At 43.3% G+C, this 12,359-nt stretch overlaps 1 protein-coding gene across 1 annotated transcript in view; it reads left to right on the forward strand.

Moving 5' to 3' along the window:
* si:ch211-225b11.4 overlaps positions 1–12,359 on the forward strand; it is a 226,885-nt gene that overhangs the window by 1,648 nt on the left and 212,878 nt on the right. Inside the window, exons 2-4 of the mRNA XM_048611680.1 lie at positions 617–673; positions 1,488–1,515; positions 4,139–4,284. Of these exons, the coding sequence (XP_048467637.1) occupies positions 617–673; positions 1,488–1,515; positions 4,139–4,284 (231 nt within the window). The remainder of the gene's footprint in view (positions 1–616; positions 674–1,487; positions 1,516–4,138; positions 4,285–12,359) is intronic.

A 12,359-nucleotide genomic window follows, 5' to 3' on the forward strand; every position in this document is an offset into this window, starting at 1 on the left:
TCCACTGCTTGCAACACTCACTCACTCCCATTGCTGTCCCCTAAATCGCTGCGCTTCACATTCTCACAGATCACCATTTTCTTGCTACAGATTGACATTTCTTCTGTGTCCTGTGTTACAAGTGTGATAATACAAAGTATAGCAAGCTTTTTATTAATTGGCACCTATGGGACTAGAAGTGTGCCGGTTGATCAAATATTCCAGATAATCAAGATATATGCACAATTGCAGTAAATCCTGACCAAATGAAGCTTCGAGACATTAACATCCTTCAAAAAGTCAATGTAAAACATCAACACACCTAAAATTGATGTAAAAACACAGTAAGTAATCGAAACGTAATGTATGGGGTATACACATCACTGTTATAATTTATTTACAGCATCAATACTCAGACACCGTGGTAGATCATGGTATTTGAAGTATATAATTGTTGCCGCTTTATCAAAAGTGCTGGTTGATACAGTGCTGGTTGAAACAAAGTTTATTGTACTTCATTGGCTGTAACCTGCATTTAGACAACCTGTGACTTATATAACTGTGAACAAGTCTGTACAGATGCAAGTCTTCCTTTTTCTCACAGTCATGTTTTTGATATTGATTAACAGATCAATAGAAGAGGAGGAATGCAGTGATCAAGAAAATGCAGAGTTACCTGCTGGAGAGACAGGGGGTATGTGTCGGTTTACACTCCAGACTAACTGGGGAGTTCATGGGTATATTATGTCACCTAACATTGTTGGCCCTCACTCCCTCTTGACACTTTGTGGTATTACTGGTAGGCTTTTTCTGGCTCTCCTCCTGTCATCGGAGGGACTGTACAGTAAGCAAGCAGGTTGCAGGCTCAAACAAAATAACGAGCATGCAATGACTGTGCAATTAGGCCTGAGGCTAATGTGTGTGTGTGTGTGTGTAGCTTGAGTGTTTAAGCTGGTCCAAGCTGATAGACAGCAGGTGGACAAGGAATTAGAGGCTCATGGGACTGCAACTTATCAGCGGCTGTATGAAAAGAGGAGAAAAAAATGTGTGAAAGAGGGAATGTGCGCGGCAAGAAGCCCTGCCAAAGACATACAAAACCATGGTTAGACTGTGATGAAATTTTTCAAAAATTTGAGTCAGATTTTTCAGGAATGATATTGCAAAACATAAAGGGTGGTAGAAGTTCAGAACTCACTTTAGGAAATGGCAGTTGATATGGGCCAGTTGTTCATTTTAAATCTGAGATTTTTGTCATCCAAAAGTTTAAAGGGATGTGATATATAAGGCAGGTATATAGATCATTGAACAGAGAGACTGAAATGCCATCTTTCCATTGCTGTGCCTTTTTGTATATGCAATTTTGTACATATATATAGAATCTCTTTGACCATTGGCTGCATTTTGACCTCTCTCTTATTCAACCTATTATTTATTTGGTGCATTATATTGTTTTGTACTAATCCATGATTCATTCTGTTGCCTCCTCTTCTCCACTTCCTTGTTTTTAGGTGCTGTCAGTGACTGAGCTGCAAACAGGTATGTGACTCGGTCTGTTTATATTCAGCAGATGACAGACTGGTGTTGTGCTTGTTCTCCCCCCACCCACCCTTCATCCGTGCTTTCCTGTCATACCATTTATCTACCCTGCTGTGATCGCTGTGGAGAAAGCATAAACCACATTTACCAGGTGACTTGGAGTGAAGAAATTACCAACAAGGTTTTACTTTTTTAGCTTTTAATGTGAGAACAATCAGAACCAATACAAAATATACATGAATTAACAGGAAAATTACAATAGAAAGGTAATTTTCAATGTAAACAATCATTACAATGCAGGTACATCTCAGGCAAAATCAAGCACCTACTTTACTCCGAACTAATGTGCCTCCATGTTCAATCTCAGACTTCCAACTCAATTGATTGGCCCTTGACTTGCATCTCTGGTAGGTGTATTCCATCTAAAGTCCCTGGGTAAAGTTAAAACTGACAAGGCACACATCTGCCACTCTCTCTCCTCTCTGGCCATGTCAATCTTGGGTGGCACGGTGGCTCAGTGGTTAGCACTGCTGCCTCACAGCACTGGGGACCCGGGTTCAATTCCACCCTCTGGCGACTGTCTGTGTGGAGTTTGCACAATCTCCCTGAGCCTGCGTGGGTTTCCTCCGGGTGCTCTGGTTTCCTCCCACAGTCCAAAGATGTGCCAGGTTGGTGGATTGGCCATGCTAAATTGCCCGTAGTGTTCAGGGATATGTAGATTATGTGGGTTATAGGGGGATGGGTCGGTGTGGACTTGTTGGGCCGAAGGGCCTGTTCCCACACTGTAGGGATTCTATGATTCTTGTTGGCACAGTTTTTGAGAGTTCCTTTTTAACTGAATGATCAATAGTACCTTGTTCATGATTTGGCCCTCTGGTACAAACTCTTAACAATTTTACATGCTTAGGTTATGTCCATCACTTTTTAGAATTTCATCTTTTTTTTAAGCTCTCTTGTACATTGCTTCTGTAAAACCTTTTAGAATTCTGTTTTTCTTTTCACTCTAGACAGAAAATCAGCCTTTTCATTGGGAGCTTTACTGTCTTCTCCTGATACAAATTTGTGTTCCTATTTCTGTCTTTGTTATTTCTTTGGTTGCACTTGTATGCCGATTGCCTTCTGTTCACAACCATCATGTGCCTTGTAACTCTCCCTTATATCTGCCAGTCTCAACACAGCTTCTGTGTTTTAACTTGCTTCCTGTTGGTACTGATTCCAGGTCAAAAATTGCCAGTCTTATGGATCATTAATTCCTACTACCAAGAAAATTACAGTTGATTCCTTTACAATTGATGCAAACTCTTCAAGGTCCTTTACAAACATCATTATAGATAACAAGATGTAGAGCTGGATGAACACAGCAGGCCAAACAGCATCAGTGGAGCAGGAAAGCTGATGTTTTGGGTCTAGACCCTTCTTCAGAAATGGGGGAGGGGAAGGGGATTCTGAAATAAATAGGGAGAGAGGGGGAGGCGGATAGAAGATGTACAAAGGAGAAGATAGGTGGAGAGGAGACAGACAGGTCAAAGAGGTGGGCGTGGAGCCAGTAAAAGTGAGTATAGGTGGGGAGTTAGGGGGGATAGGTCAGTCCAGGAAGGACGGACAAGTCAAGGGGGCGGGATGATGCTGATAGGGGGTGGGGCTTGAGGTGGGAGGAGGGGATAGGTGGGAGGAAGGACAAGTTAGGGAGGCGGGGACAAGCCGGGCTGGTTTTGGGATGCGGTCGGGGGAGGGGAGATTTTGAAGCTTGTGAAATTGATACCATTGGGCTGCAGGGTTCCCAAGCGAAATATGAGGTGCTGTTCCTGCAACCTTCGGGTGGCATCGTTGTGGCACTGCAGGAGGCCCAGGATGGACATGTTGTCTAAGGAGTGGGAGGGGGAGTTGAAATGGTTCGTGACTGGGAGGTGTAGTTGTTTGTTGCGAACCAAGCGTAGGTGTTCCGCAAAGCGGTCCCCAAGCCACCGCTTGGTTTCCGTGATGTAGAGGAGGCCACATTGGGAACAGCGGATACAATATACCACATTAGCAGATGTTGGGTGGCTGGCTCCTAGTGTACTATTCAGGACAGGTACAGCATGACTTAAATACAGAATAAAACTCCTTTCGTCCAGAGAACAATTCTGAATTTAACTGCCCTGCACTGCCTAAGTGTAAACTGTTTCCAGTTCTGACTCTGCCATTCTTTGCTAGTTCTGTGCAGGAACTGGATTGAAAGTGTCTGACATTTACTTCAGGACCCTCCAGATTGCAGCCAGAGGAGACTTCATTGTGTTGGCTTGGGCAGGATTTGAACCCAGTGCAAGAGATGGAAGTGGAAAGTCTGATCCTGTGCCCTTCCATCTTCATGCCTCCATTTTGTAAATTAATTTGCAGTTGCTTGATCCTTATCTCCTGGGCTGGCTACCCTCTTTCTATTCTGAGTCTTTAGCCATTATGGTGTGGATTTATGCTACATTCCAAAGTGGCTATATGTTTGACTTTCATGGGGTTTTGTCATAGTTGACTCCAGTAATCTCATTATCCCAGGTTGTCTCTTTTTATTAAATACACTGTTAACCCTCCTGGGGCGAGGTGTTTGATAGTAACTGGCAATAACTCTGAGGTTTTGCCACTCTTTCAGTCAGTGCTTGTGTAAAGAAAAATGTGGGCTGGTTTACCTGCAATGATCACCTTGAACTGCTGTTAAACCGAGTGTCTGACACCTTCAGTCACCTGTTGAAGTCCGAGAACATAGGCAACAGAGACTGGACTCGGCTAACTGTCAAGGTGAGGCATTTCCATTGGTTATCCTTTTTGATGTTGTTATAGTTGCTATAGTTTAATATGTTGATTGCCAGTGTCGAGACTTCTTTCACAATAAGCAGTCTCCTATTCAGTGTCAGTTGCCTGTGTACCTGAGGTGGAACGTAGACTCTCACTACCATTCACAAGGACACTCCTGAGTTAACAGTTAAAGGTTATGTTTTTAATGTTTCAAAGATTTATACATAAAATTTGTGAAGTTATAAACTAAATGTTACATTTTTTGTTCAAAAGAGGATACAAGGATAAATCCAAAAGCTCCAGGCCAGCTAGTTTCACTCTGGTAGTAGAGAAACTTCTGGAAATGATGATAATTTGGGATAACGGTGACCTTCAAGCAAACGCAGATTTGTTAAGGGATGCCAGGATTTGTTAAGTCAAATGTTTAACTATTTTTCTTGGGTTTTTTGATGAGCTACCGACGAGTGTTTAAGGAGAATAATTGAAGTGATGGACATGAAACCATTTGATAGAGTGCCACATAATATGCTTGCCAGCAAAGTTGGTGGTTAAGGGATATAAAGGGCAGTAGCAGCCTCAATTGGAATCGGACTGTGACAGGAGATAGATAATACTGATGAACAGTTGTTTTTCAGACTGGAGGAAGGTTTCTCGTAATCTTGCCAGGAGTTAGGGTCAGGACTTCTACTTTTCCTTATCTATATTAATGATGTTGAGGTTGTTGAAGTTGGTTGGCTCACCGAGCTGGTTTCTTGTTTCGCAGACGTTTCGTTACTATGCTTGGTAACATCCTCAGTGCAGCCTCCGATGAAGCGTCGGTGTGTTTTCCTGCCTGGTTTTTAAACTCTGGGGTCCGTTGAGATGGATTGCCTTACTTCCGGTTTTCCTTCGTAGTGGAATGTATATGGGGTCGAGTTCAATGTGTTTATTAATAGCATGCTTCGTGGAGTGCCATGCTTCTAGGAATTCTCGTGCCTGTCTCTGCCTAGCCTGTCCCAGGATCTTGGTGTTGTCCCAGTCGAAGTGGTGGTTCTCCTTGTCCATGTGGATTGAGATGAGTGAGTAAACCAAGCATGGTAACGAAACGTCTGCGAAACAAAAAACCAGCTCGGCGAGCCAACCAACCTCAACACCCACAACCCGAGCTACAAATCTACTCCAAAATATTAATGATCTAGATCATGGTGCCTGGGATATAATTTCAAAATTATCAGATGGCTCAAAACTTGGAAGATTTTTAGACATTCTGGTGGAATTTTGGAAATGGGGCAGATGAAACTGAATACAGAGAAGTTTGAAGTGATTCATCTTTGCAGGAAGAATGAGGTGAGGCAGTATAAAATGAAGGGCACAGATTCTGAAAATAACCATTCCATGATTATGTGATGTGTGTATCTCATGTGCAGGAATGAACATTGTCACAATTTACTGACATAGCTTGCTAAAAATCAAGCCCCGCTATACCTGAAGTCATCACAGAAGTCAAAGACATTTTGAAAAGGAGACACAAAGATTCCTCAGTTCACTTGATTTCTAGGCGCAGTTGATAGAAAGCACAGACCAGATTTCTGTCCTTAACAAGAATTATTATTCATTGCAAGTAATTGGACTCTAGCTACAGATAAACAATATAACTCTGATCCTATTGTAAACTCCCCCTCTCTCTCTCTCACACAGATATAGATGGGGGAAAGAGAAATGGATAGAAGGAAAACTGGGAAAGCAGTTCAGTCATCTTTGTTCATAACATCTGTTGAGTTGGTTCTTGCTGATCAGAAGGTTTGTTCTCAACCTTCCTTCTCTGGATGCTTCCACTGATTTGCAAGAGCACTGGTTCACTTATAAAAGGTCTCTGACTTATCCATTCAGTGTTGCGGCAGCTGCTAAAGCAACGTTTTAAGACCCAGGGAGAGCAAACCAAACCAAATCAGCCTCACTATCATTGGATTTTCAAACAGTTTCAGTGACCCTTAAGATTACTCAATTGTCCCAAACTCCCATATTTTACAAAGAACAGATCTTGGACAACAAGTTAATAACTTAAAACAAAAATTACCAATTTCTTATTAAGAATGCAACTTTAGCAGAACAGAGATAAACTACAAGATAATCTAGATCATTGAATCCCTACAGTGTGGAAACAGGCCCTTCAGCCCAACAAGTCCACACTGACCCTCAGAGCATCCCACCCAGACCCATCCTCCTATAACCCACCTAATCTACACACCCCTGAACACTATGGGCAATTTAGCATGGCCAATCCACCTAGCCTGCGCAGATTTGGACTGTGGGAGGAAACCAGAGCACCCGGAGGAAACCCATGCAGATACGGGAGAATGTGCAAACTCCACACAGAAAGTCGCCCGAGGGTGGAATTGAACCCGGGTCCCTGGCATTGTGAGGCAGCGGTGCTAATCACTGAGCCACCGTGCTGTGCTGTACAATTAATAGCTATGATTTAAACTCAACTTTCTTTAATCATAAATACTCCATTCATACACCAATCAACAGACAGTTAGACACAGCTGAAAGACAAATTAAGAAAGAAAATAAAAGAATTTGCCAGTTCAATATCTATTTCAACATTAGTCTTCAGGCCTTTGTGAAATCCTTGGATGATGGATTACATTACTGGCTTTTGCTGGAAATCCAAAGTCACTGGTCAATGCAAACAGCATCCGCAAACTCCTGGAGACTTTGACTTATTTCTTATCTTCTAGGATTCTTTGTCTCAGAACATTCAAAAAGTCAGTAACTGGAGAATAACTAGAGAGGACAAAACCCAAAAGTACAGTCCCAGTCCGGGAGCTTCAAAAGCAATACTGCATCCTGCCCAAAACCATTGTTCACTCAATGTGTTTTTTCCCTATGTTTCCCAACATTCACTATGGTTGTTTGGTTAGCACCAGCCCTCTCTTGATTAACCGATTCAACATTCAATTAGCTGCCAGTCCCTGAGCACAGTATCATCCTGGTGCCAGGTTGTTCGTAGTGTCCTGAGAGCAGTAATTAACCTGCATTATGTTTGTAAGCCAGTTACACACAGCAAAGAAGTATTGACTGACCTTTTGGAGAAACTTACACTTGGATGGTTTGATTTTCTTTTGTTGTTCTCCACAATTGCACGCATAGAAGGAGAGTTTTTTTTAACATCACAAAGGAGATATTTTTAAACCGTGGAGTAGCTTTTTTTTAATTGGAGTTGTGTTTACGGAGTTTTTTGGAGAGGTCTAAATGTGAATGGCTCTGGAATGACATTTTATTTTATCAGAAGATTGGCAAACCCGAAACACTACACGTGTAGTGTCTCCCACCCATCCTCCTCCTCTAACCAAAAAAAAAGACTGTGTGGAAGGTCGGTAAGGTAAGGCTTTTGTTTTATTCTTCTGGAAATCTAGAGTAGAGGGAATGGAAGCTAGGGCAGTTGCATGCTCCTCTTGCAGGATGTGGGAGGTAAGGATCACTGCTGGTGTCCCCTCTGACTTCACCTGCGAGAAGTGCATCCAACTACAGCTCCTCAAAAACCAAATTAGGGAACTGGAGCTGGATGAACTCCGGATCATTTGGGAGGCTGAGGTGGTGATAGAGAGGAGTTATAACGAGGTGGTCACGCCCAAGACGCAGGAAAAATGGGAAAGGGAATAGGCAGACAGTGCAGGGATCCCCTGTGGCCGTTCCCCTCAATAATAAGTATGCCGTTTTGGATACTGTTGGGGGGATGACTACCAGGGGAAGGCCATAGCGGACAGGTCTTTGGCACTGAGCCTGGCTCTGTGGCACAGAAGGGAAGGGGGGAGAATAGGAGAGCAATTGTAGTGGGGGACTCGATAGTAAGAGGCACAGACAGGCGGTTCTGTGGACGCAAACGAGATGAATGGATGGTATGTTGCCTCCCGGGTGCCAGGGTCCGTGATGTCTCGGATCGTGTCTTCAAGATCGTTAAGGGGGAGGGTGAGCAACCAGCAGTCATGGTACACATTGGTACCAATGACATAGTTAGAAAAAGGACAAAGAATGTGAAAAACGAGTACAGGGAGTTAGGTTGGAAGCTGAAGTCCAGGACAAACAGGGTAGTTATCTCTGGATTACTACCAGTGCCACATGACAATGAGATAAGAAATAGGGAGAGAGTGCAGCTAAACACGTGGCTACAGGGCTGGTGTAGGAGGGAGGGCTTCCATTATGTGGATAATTGGAGCACATTCTGGGGAAGATGGGACCTGTACAGTAAGGACGGGTTGCACCTGAACCGGAAGGGCACAAATATCCCGGGAGGGAGATTTGCTTGAGCTATGCGGGTTGGTTTAAACGAGATTGGCAGGGGGTGGGGAACCGGATTTGTAATTCAGAGGATGAGGTATTCAGCCTTCCAACAGACATAACAGGGAGTGAGGTTGTTAATAAAGAAATGCGGTCGATGGCGCGTAATTGTGGACACAGAGATGGTTTGAGGTGTGTATAGTTCAATGCTAGAAGTATCAGAAATAAAGCGGATGAACTTAGAGCATGGGTCACTACTTGGAACTACGATGTTGTGGCCATTACAGAAACTTGGGTAACTCGGGGAGAGGAATGGTTGTTGGAAGTTCCGGGATTTAGATGCATTAAAAGAAATAGGGAGGGTGGTAAAAGAGGCGGGGGAGTGGCATTGCTAGTCAAGGCGAGTATAGCAGCTACTGAAAGGCAGTTCGAAAATGATATGTCTACAGAGTCAGTTTGGGTTGAGTTCAGGAACAAGAAAGGAGCAGTCACTTTGTTGGGGCTTTTTTACAGACCCTCTAATAGTTGCAGAGAAGTAGAGGAGCGGATTGGGAGGCAGATACTGGAAAGGTGCAGAAGTCACAGGGTTGTAGTCATGGGTGACTTCAACTTTCCAAATATTGATTGGAAACATTTTAGTTGTAATAGTTTAGATGGAGCAGATTTTGTCCAGTATGTTCAGGAAGGATTCCTGACACAGTATGTAGATAGACCAACACGAGGAGAGGCCACTTTGGATTTGATGCTTGGCAATGAACTGGGCCAAGTGTTAGACCTGTTGGTAGGAGAGCATTTTGGCGATGATAACTCTGTTACTTTTACAATAGTCATGGAAAAGGATAGGTACATACAGCAGGGTAAGGTTTATAGTTGGGGGAAGAGTAATTACAATTCAGTTAGGCAAGAACTGGGTAACATAAATTGGGAACAGATGCTGTCAGGGAAGAGCACTATTGAAATGTGGAGATTGTTTAAGGAATGCATACTGCGTGTGCTCGATATGTTTGTCCCGAGCAGGCAGGGACGATGTGGTCGAGTGAGGGAGCCTTGGTTCTCAAGAGAGGTCAAACGACTGATTAAGAGGAAGAAGGATGCTTACAAGGAATGTAAAAGGCTCGAGAGGGATACAAGTTATCCAGGAAGGAGCTGAAGAAAGGGCTTAGGAGCGCTATAAGGGGGCATGAGAAAACCTTGGCAGATAGGATCAAGGAAAGCTGCAAGGCTTTTTACACGTATATGAGGAATAAGAGAATGACCAGAGAAAGGGTAGGGCTGATCAAGGATTGTAAAGGGAATTTGTGCACTTAGATAGGAGAGGTCCTTAATGAATACTTTTCTTTAGTATTCACAACTGAGAGGGACCTATTTGTCGAGGAGGACAGTGTGAAACAGGCAGGTAGGCTAGAGGAGGTCGATGTTAGTAAGGAAGTTGTTCTAGGAATTTTGAGGAACTTGAAGATAGATAAGTCTCCCGGGCCTGATGGCATTCATCCAAGGATTCTATAAGAAGCGAGAGAAGAGATCGCAGGACCTTCGGCGACGATCTTTTCGTCCTCACTCTCCACGGGTATAGTGCCAGAAGATTGGAGAGAGGCAAACGTCATTGCCTTGTTCAAAAAACGGAATAAGGATAACCCCGGAAATTAGAGGCCAGTTAGTCTTACGTCTGTGGTGGGCAAATTATTGGAAAGGGCTCTGAGAGATAGGATTTATGATCATTTGGATAGGCACAGTTTGATTCGTATAGTCAGCATGGATTTGTGAGGGGTAGATCATACCTGACAAACCTTATTGAATTCTTTGAAGAGGTGACCAAACATATGGATGAAGGTAGAGCAGTGGACGTGGTATACGTGGATTTAAATAAGGCGTTTGATAAGGTTCCCCATGGTAGGCTCATGCAGAAAGTAAGGACGCATGGGATAGGGGGAAATGTGGCAGATTGGATTCAGAATTGGCTGACCCTTAGAAGACAAAGGGTGGTAGTGGACGGAAAATATTCAACATGGTGCTCAGTTACGAGTGATGTACCACAAGGATCTGTTCTGGGTCCTCTTCTATTTGTGATTTTCGTAAACTATTTGAATGTAGGAGTGGAAGGGTGGATTAGTAAGTTCATGGACGATACTAAGGTGGGTCAAGTTGTGGATAGTGCGGAGGGCTGTTCTCGGTTACAAAGGGACATTGATAGGAATCAGAGCTGGGCTGAGAAGTGGCAGATGGAGTTTAACCCTGAAAAGTGTGAGGTGATGCATTTTGGAACGACAAACTTAAAAGCAGAATATAGGGTTAATAGAAAGATTCTTGGCAGTGTGGAGGAGCAGAGGGATCTTGGGGTTCATGTCCACAGTTCCCTGAAAGCTGCCACCCAGGTGGATAGAGTTGTTAAGAAGGCGTACGGTGTGTTAGCTTTCATTAATAGAGGGATTGACGTGAAGTTATGCTCCGGCTATATAAAAGCCTGGTTCGGCCACTTCTGGAGTAGTGTGTCTCGTTCTGGTCGCCTCATTACAGGAAAGATGTGGGAGTGTTGGAAAAGGTGCAGAGGAGATTTACCAAGATGTTGCCTGGAATGGAGGGAAGGTCTTGCGAGGAAATGTTGAGAGAGTTAGGGCTTTTCTCTTTCGAACGACGAAGGATGAGAGGTGACTTGATAGAGGTGTACAAAATGATCAGAGGTATAGATAGAGTAGACAGCCAGAGACTTTTTCCTCGGGTGGAAGTAGCTATTACAAGGGGGCATAGTTTTAAAGTGAGTGGAGGTTGATTTCGGGGAGACGTAAGAGGTACTTTACTCAGAGAGTGGAAGGGATGTGGAATGCATTACCGGAGAGGGCAGTGGAGTCAGCCTCATTAGGGGCATTTAAGTGGCTACAGGCATATGTATGATCGTATGAGGTAGGGGTGGAGGTTAGACAGACCTTAGGATGAGGGTAAAAGTTCGGCAAAACATCGTGGGCCAAAAGGGCCTGTAGTGTGCTGTACTGTTCTTTGTTCTATGTTCTAAAATTGAAAGTGGTCTGCTGGACCACTTGAGAAGGAGTCATTTTTTAATTCAGTTGTTCAGCTAAATGGTTGATTTTAAGATTTATATGTTTGCTTTTTTTATTTCTTTTTTGCATGCTTCATGTTAATTCCTTGGGTGAGGATACTTAGTTTATTTTATGTAAGGTCCTATTGAAAGGTGTTATTTTTAGGCTTGGTGTCATTGAGTTAGATTGCCAGTAGATTTCGAGAAGTGATTACACAGCAGGATCAGTCAGATATATGAGTGACTGTCAGGAAAGGTAAGAAGTTAATTCAGAAGTCTTATGTGGCCATTCCTGTCTCAAACAGACACTCAGTTTTGGGTACTATCGAAAAGGATAGTCTCTCTGAGGAAAATAGAAGAGGCAGTTAGATCTTGGGCACTGAGAATGAATCTTATTGTTAGGCAGGGTTTGACAACATTCCAAAGAATAATTGTTATGGGGACTCCCCTGTCAAGGGCACAGATAAGAGATTCTACGTCTGTGAGTGAGAATGTAGTATGGTACTTTCCTGATGCCAGGATTGAAGATGTCTCAAAATGTTTGAAGCATTTTGTTCAAAGATAGAGTGAGAAACAGGAAGTTACTGTACACATTGGTAGGAACGATATAGTTAGAGAAAAGATTAAGGCTTTACAGAGTGAATGTAAGAAGTCAGGTAGAAGGTTGAAAAACAGAACTTCAAAAGTAGTGATAACAAGGTGTAAAGCTGGATGAACACAGCAGGCCAAGCAGCATCAGAGGAGCAGGCAGGCTGACGTTTCGGGCCTAGACCCTTCTTCAGAAAGT

Source organism: Rhincodon typus, chromosome 24, assembly GCF_021869965.1.
Source record: "Rhincodon typus isolate 14 chromosome 24, sRhiTyp1.1, whole genome shotgun sequence".
Taxonomy (NCBI): domain Eukaryota; kingdom Metazoa; phylum Chordata; class Chondrichthyes; order Orectolobiformes; family Rhincodontidae; genus Rhincodon; species Rhincodon typus.